At 73.3% G+C, this 7,117-nt stretch overlaps 1 protein-coding gene across 1 annotated transcript in view; it reads left to right on the top strand.

Annotated features, from left to right (window-relative positions):
• The window catches only part of SNTB2 (syntrophin beta 2), a gene marked incomplete at its 5' end in the record, with an annotated part of 15,179 nt that extends 8,286 nt beyond the window's left edge, over nucleotides 1-6,893 (top strand). Inside the window, 5 exons of the mRNA XM_026084856.1 lie at nucleotides 2,254-2,464; nucleotides 3,604-3,746; nucleotides 5,340-5,536; nucleotides 6,304-6,485; nucleotides 6,612-6,893. Of these exons, the coding sequence (XP_025940641.1) occupies nucleotides 2,254-2,464; nucleotides 3,604-3,746; nucleotides 5,340-5,536; nucleotides 6,304-6,485; nucleotides 6,612-6,704 (826 nt within the window). The remainder of the gene's footprint in view (nucleotides 1-2,253; nucleotides 2,465-3,603; nucleotides 3,747-5,339; nucleotides 5,537-6,303; nucleotides 6,486-6,611) is intronic.
• Nucleotides 6,894-7,117: the final 224 nt, after the last annotated feature.

Raw genomic sequence — 7,117 nt, 5'->3', positions numbered from 1 at the left:
TGCGGTGCTGGCGCAGCCGAGACGGGCGCCAGGGGAGGACGCGTTCCCGCGGTGCGGGAGGACCGTGCCGGCTGCTGCCGTGCCCAGAGCCCGCTCGGAGGGCCGGCACGTGCAGCAAGGCGGCGCGTCCTTTCGGGCTGCCTTCAGCCTCCGTGCCGGGCTGTCYGGACAGGGCCGTGCTGGCCGCGGGCCATGCATGGACGGCGGCGGAAGCGCCAGCCGCCCGGGAGCCCGGCGTCGGGTTTCAGCCGCGGCRCTTGGGTGCTCGCAGCAGAGCCAGCAGGGCAAGGCTCCGGGTGGGGAAAGCTGCCTCTCGCTGCGGCCGCGACCTCCCGACTCACCCGCGGAGCCGTAAAAGCGGCTCTGCGGAAATTCTTGGTGGTTTGGCAGGGGGCCAGGGCTCYGCGCCGTGCCCCTTCCCCGGCCCCAGCCGGGGCGCTGGCAGCCCGCCCGCCATGCGGTGCCAGCGATGGGCTCGTCCGCGCTGAGCTCTGCCAGCAGAAGTGGGGACAGGGGGYGGCGAAACCCCCCTGCTTTGCACCTCCAGCCCCGGAGACCCGCGCTGAACCCAGCGGGGCCGGTGCCCGGCCTCCCCGGGCCAGGGGACACTGGGCAAGGGGGAGGGTTGTCTCTGCTGGGACACCTCTCTCCTCGCCTGGCTTGTCCCACTCGGCCGTGGATGCCGGGGTCGGCAGTGCTGCGCGGGAGGCGCCGGCAGAGCCCGGCGTTTGCCCGGTGCCAGCTGCCTGCAGCCTACGGGGGGGCCAGGAGGGGGCCAGCTCTGTGCCTCCCTCCATGCAGCCCCGGCCTGGCGCCGGATCCCGGAGCCGTGGCAGGACGGTCCGAGCCGGAGGCAGCCCAGGGAGCTGAGCCGGCACAGCCAGTTCTGGCTCCGCCGCTTTCCCGGGGATGGCGGTGGCGGGGAGGCGACTCCGGCTCTGCCYGGGTCTCGCGTTTCCCTGCCGTGCGCTCCGGAGCCTGGCGGGCCTCCAAGGGGCTGATGAAATATGTAGGAGGCCGGCGGTGGCTGTGACGCTAGCACGGCCGCGGCCGGGGAAGCAAACAGCGTCCCACGCAGCTCGGCAGGCTCTTGGCCCCGAACCGCCGGCAAACGGATGTGTGGGGCAAGGACAGAAACCCCCGTGCGTCGGAGGCGTCAGCTGGGCTCGGGCTCGGAGCAGAGCCCATGCCGAGTGTGCCGGGCCGGCCGGGAGAGTGGGGATCACGCTGCCAGGGCACTGGGCTCAGTGCGCGGGAGCTGCTGGGCCGTGCTTCCCGCTGGCACGGTGACGGGTCCCATCATCCCTGGGCTCCCATGGGAGCGAGCGGGGCTTCCCGCAGCCGAGGGGCACCAGCCGATCCCACCTGCAGGACGGGGAATGCAGGGACCAGGGCAAGCACGGCCCTTCTCCCTGTCGAGGCTTCCGGAGGCGGGTGGGAAGCGCAGCCGGTCTCTCCGGCTCTCCCAGCAGCCTGAGGAAGCTGTGAGCTGCGTTTAGCCCGTGCTCGGAAACGTTAATCCAATTACGCGCCCYGCTCACCCAGGGGGAAACGCGCTGCCTCTGCAAAGGGCCTTCGCCGGGCCGGAGCCGCTGTGGGAGGTTCCCGCGCTGCTGCCGCCGGGCGCAAGGTACTTTGCTCCCAGCTCCCGCCCCGTGCGTGGGGCGCCGGGGCAGCGGGGCTGCGGCCGGGGCAGCGGGGCTGCGCTCGGTGCGCTCTGCCTGCCCGCGCCTGGGGTGCTCCGCTCTGCTCCGCTCTGCTCCGCTCACCGGCGGCCGTGGAAGAGGCCCCCGAGGCTGCCGCCTGCCCCCCACGGCTGCGGCCAGTGGGACAGGCGCTACCTGGCTCTGCCAAAGCGGGGCCGGCGCGCGCTCCGGTGGCTCTCCAAGGGCGCCAGCGCCGTCCTGGCGGGGACGGCCAGGCACCCGCGCGCGGAGCAGCCGGAGCAAGCAAGGGCAGGCAGGTCCAGGTGCGCCCGGGCAAGCCCAGCCCAGCCGGGAGCGGCGCGCTGTCGCAGGAGGGAGAAGCTGGGAGCGTGCCTSTCCCCGGCACCCCTGCTGCCTGCCTGGCTCTGTCTCCGGAGCGCRCAGCCGGCTCGCAGCAGGCTCGGCCCTTGTCCCTGGAGATGCCGCRGGCAGGGGTCCAGCAGCTCCTGGGCTGTCCCATGCTCTGCCAGCCACCCGGGCGGTGCACCCGGCTCTGGCAAGGGTGGCGTTTCCCATATCCTTGTTCCGGCGCTGTTTCCCGCTGCAGGTTGATCGAGCTGCACTCTCCGGACAGCAGGAACACCCTGATCTTGCGCTGCAAGGACACGGCGACCGCTCACTCCTGGTTTACGGCCCTGCACACCAACATCGCGGCCCTGCTGCCGCAGGTCCTGGCCGAGCTCAACGCCACGCTGGGCACCACCAACACCACGGGCAGCAGCAAGGAGGTCAAGCACATCGCGTGGCTGGCGGAGCAGGTAGGCGCCTCCGGGGCCGTCCCGCTTCCCAGCGCTGTGGGGCAGCCCTTTCCCGGGACAGACAGCGCGCAGCGGCGGCACCGGCTGTCCCCGCGCTGTCCCTCCCCCGGCAAACGGACCTGCTCCTCCTGGAGAGGCCAGACTACAGGGCAGCCGCGGGAGGTGCTGTGCTGGGCTAGCCGGGCTGCAGCACCGTGCCGAATGCGGCAGTGCTCAGCTCCCTTCCCATCCCACGCATTCAACTCCAAGCCGGCGACGTTGAGCCGTCAGTGGCTCCAGGGTCCCTGCGCAGCAGCCTGGGCCATCGCTGAGCTCGGGAAGGAGGCAGCGGGCTGGAATAGTTCTGTGCCATAGGGCAGTGACAGACCGTGTGGCCGGGAGCTGGGCTGGGGCTTGTTCTCGGCTGTGCGGCCTCTCCTGCACCTTCTCTCCCCGTTTTCCTGCTCCTGCTCCTGGCTGGGCGCTGCCGTACGGCGAGCAGCGCAGCCCTCCGCAGCGCGCGGCAGGACCGGCCCAGCGCCCGGCTGCCTCCCGCAGCAGCTGCCGCCCGAGGCGAAGGCAGCCAAGAGCTTCAAACTGAAGTTCTTGAACTTCCAAGAACCGCGAACGGCCCTGCTGGGATTTCCTAGCTGGAGATATTAATAACCCCCTTGCTCTTCCGTGAATTTGCTGCTCTGAGAGCTGTAGCTTCCCCAGGCATTGCCGTGTCCTTAGCCCGGTAAGAGGAGGTCTGCCGGGACCTGCTCTTGAAACAGGCTTTCCGGGACGGCCACACGCGACGGCGCCGTGCCTGGCTTTTCCCAGACGATGCATTAACGCAGCCCAAGAGCCCGCTAATATGGGGCCCGCTTGCCTTGGGGGTCAGCCTGGCGGCAGAGGCGGCTCCGGAGTCGTTCCGCGTGGCTGTCGCGGTGCGGCAGGGCACCAGCCCGGGGGACGAGCCGGCAGCGCCCGCTCCGGCTGAGCTCGGCTGTTCCCGGCCTCCCGCTGAGCCGTCGCCTCCCCGCCGCTCCGAGGCTCCGTGGGGCCAGGCTGCCCCGAGGCCGCAGACGGGGCAGGGAGCCGGTAGCCGAAACGCAGCTCCCCGGTGCCGGCTCCCTGCCCGGCCCCTGTTAGCGAGCCCCGCTCGTGTCTTGCAGGCCCGCCTGGACGGAGGGAGGCAGCAGTGGCGGCCCGTCCTCATGGCCGTGACGGAGAAGGACTTGCTGCTCTACGACTCCATGCCCTGGACCAGGGACGCCTGGGCCTCCCCCTGCCACAGCTACCCGCTCGTCGCGACCAGGTGGGCGCGCGGCACCGCGGGATGGGGGGCGAGGGGGCTCGCCCTCGTGCGGGGTGCCTCCGTCCGCCCGGGGCCCTCGGCTACCGGCTTTCCTTGGCAAACCGCGGCCCCCGTCCCGCGGGGCTGGTCCCAAAGGGCGCGTGCCGGCCCCGCGCCGCCTGGGTACGGCGGAGCCCCGCGGCGCTTGCAGAGACGCAGCCGAGACTGAGCGGACGGAGCCGTCGGTCGTGTCTTGGCTCTGTCGCGGAGCGGCCTCTGACGACCCGCCGCTGCCCGCGGAGCGAAAGCTGCAGCTCGTGCGGCGCTCGCACGCGGCAAAGAGCCTTCCGTAAATGCACGCTCCTGCCCCGAGCGGGGAGCGAGTCCAGGGCTCCGCGCGTGCCCGCTGCCGCGTTCTCGGAGCGGGGAGGCGGCACGCGCCGCTGGGCCCTGGCAAGGAGCTCCTGCTCTCCCCCCTCGGCGCGAGCCGTTTCCCCGTCCCCCGCTGCCGGCCGAGCCGCTGGCCGGGCCTCCCGGGGCGCGCGGGGGCGCGGAGCTGGCAGGCGTTCCCCGCCGCCGCCGCCGCTGCAGCTGGATCGAATCACCGCCCCTGCCAGCGTGCCCCAGCCGCGGCCCCCGGGGCTGCGCCGGCGCTGCCGGCTCCGGGTGCCCGTGCAGGGCTGCTCCGCTCCCTGCGCCGGGAGCCCAGCTGGGAGCCGGCGGGGAAGCGTCCCCGGCTAGCAGCCCGCGCCGTCTCCCGAGCTTGTGCTCCCGGCTCCGGGGCTCCCACCCTCTGCCGAAAGCCGCAGCAGCCGGCCCTCGGGCAGCCCCCCGGGGCGGCCGGGGTTTTGGGGGGCCCTCGGGGGGGGGCGCCGGGTTTTTTTTTCCCCCCCCCCCCCCCCGGGCTGCTTCGCCATCTGGCTCTGCTTTATAGCCGGGCCCCTTGCGGAGGGGCCTCCCCCTCCTGCCGCGGCGGCGGTGGTGGCGGCCCCGCGCTCCGGCGCTCGCTGGCTGCAGCCGCGGTGCGTTCCCAGCCAGGCCAGCCGGGACCTGCTGTGTTCGTGCCGTCCGGCAGCTGGAATCGCTCCGCCGCTCCTCCCCGTGAGCGCTCGCCCGGAGCCGCGGCCTCGCCGCCGCCACGTGGCTTCGCGCCGGGACGAGCCGAGCTCTCCCGCGGGGCAAAGCAGCTGCCGGGTCCGGCCGGCGCAAGGCTGGAGCTTTTCCCTGTGTCCCGTCGCGGCTTTTCCCAAACGCGCTGTGGGCGCAGGCCCCTCTCCCCAGGGCGCGGGCCATGGCCTCTGCGTCCCATCGCTGCCTCTCCTGGTGCAGTCGGGCACAGGCCACCATCTCTGAACCCTTCTCTCTTCACTGCCCAAATTCCTGCCCAAATACCGACACACCGGGGATGCCGGGAGCCGGGGCAGGCGGAAAGGAGTCGGTGTGGGCCGGGGAAGGGGGGTCCAGGGTTATTTTTCTCCCTCCCGGACGCTCTGGCGCTGCTGCGGGGCACGCGAAAGGGGAGGGGGGCGAAGGGCAGGCGGGCGTCACGCGGGGCCGGGCTGCGTCCGACGCTGCCTCCGTGCCCCTGACGTCCCTCTCCCCGTCCACCCCCAGGCTGGTTCACTCCGGCTCGGGACGCCGCTCTCCCTGCCCGGGCTCCGAGCTCACGTTCGCCACGCGGACGGGCTCTCGCCAGGGCATCGAGATGCACGTCTTCCGCGTGGAGACGCACCGCGACCTCTCCTCCTGGACGCGCATCCTCGTCCAGGGCTGCCACGCCGCGGCCGAGCTGATAAAGGAGGTGTCCGTGGGTAAGCGCGGGCGGCGGACGCGCCGGCTGCTCCGGCCCCGGGGGCTGCCGGGGGGCTCCTGGCTCCCTGCGGGGCCGGCAGCGCTGCCGGACGGAAAGCAGGGCCGGGGGCTTAGCGGGGACGCGGTGGCGGCCTGGCGCCTCTCTCCCGTGTTGCTCTTCAGCCCTGGCAGGTCGTGTCCGCTTTTGCCCCAAACGCGCGGAGGCGAGCGGCAGGGCAGGGTGGTCGCGGAGCGGCCGGAACCCCCCGTGGCCAGCCCGGGCGGGAAGTGACCCAGATCGGGGACACGGCGGCCCCCGAGGTGGCCGGAGCAGGGCTGGGCGCGGACGGCGGTGGGGACAGTGTCGAAGCTCCCTCTAGCGCCTGCAGGGACGTGGCCACCCTCGGAGCGTCCGGCCGTGCCGCCAGTCCGGCCGTGCCAGCCCGGCGAGCCGAGGCGGCAGCAGCAGCCCCTGGCAGCTGGCGGCTCCGGAGCCCGGAGCAGCTCCTCGCTGGGGCTTCCCAAATGACCGGAGGGCTGGAGCCCGCTGCTCACGGAGCACGGGAGTCCCCTCCGGCCCGCAGCCCTGCAACCCCAGGGCCCCCCCCGATGCGACCCCAGGGCCCCCCAGTGCAACCCCAGAGTCTCCCAGTGCACCCTAGATGCCTCCCAGTGCAACCCCAGAGCCTCCCAGTGCGACCCCAAGGCCTCCCAGGACCCCCCCCCCCAGTGCACCCCAGGGCCCCCCCGCGGGACGGCGCTGAGGCCGGGCCGCCCGTGTCCGCAGGCTGCACGCTCAACGGGCAGGAGGTGAAACTCTGCATCCACTACGAGAGCGGCTTCACCATCGCCCGGGAGGAGACGGGCGGCAGCGTCCTCTTCCGCTACCCCTACGAGAAGCTGAAGATGTCGGCGGATGACGGCATCAGGAACCTCTACCTGGACTTCGGCGGCCCCGAAGGGGAGCTGGTGAGGATGGGGGGGGCTCGCCGGCGGGATTCGGGGGCGTTCGTCCCCCGGCGCGCGGTGGCCCTTGAGGTCCGTTTTCGCAGGGCGAAAGCCGACCGGCGCTCTCCTCTCGCCTTCCCTCCGCAGGCGCTGGACCTGCACTCCTGCCCCAAGCCCATCGTCTTCGTGTTGCACACTTTCCTGTCGGCCAAAGTCACCCGCATGGGGCTGCTGGTGTAGGACGTGGGCCCCGGCCCCACGCCACCGCCGCTGCCGCCTGGGCATCCCGGGAAAGCGCCGCGGCCCCCCGGCACCTCCTCCCGCCGCACTAGTGCCTTGCCGAGGGCTGGGACGCTCCCGCCGCCCCCAGAGCCGCAGCCGGGCCGGGGGCCCCTCCGGCAGGACGGCTGTGCCTGCTGCCACGGAGGCCGGTCCCGGCCCCGAGCCGGGCTGGAGCTGGGCCCGGCGCTGGCTCCGCTCCGACGCCTCGCGGCACCGGCGGCTCCTCGCCTCGGCCCCCGGCACGCGCCGGCCTTCACGCAGCGCGAGGGGAGGGCCGGGGGCGCAGACACCAGCTCGGATTCCTCCGGGAACGAAGCCATTTCTGACCTCACCAAACGTGCCTTGGAGCGGGGCGAGCCGGGCGCCCCCGG

Source organism: Apteryx rowi, unplaced genomic scaffold (assembly GCF_003343035.1).
Source record: "Apteryx rowi isolate R43461 unplaced genomic scaffold, aptRow1 scaffold_651, whole genome shotgun sequence".
NCBI lineage: Eukaryota > Metazoa > Chordata > Aves > Apterygiformes > Apterygidae > Apteryx > Apteryx rowi.
This window is presented reverse-complemented; position numbering and strand designations above follow the sequence as displayed.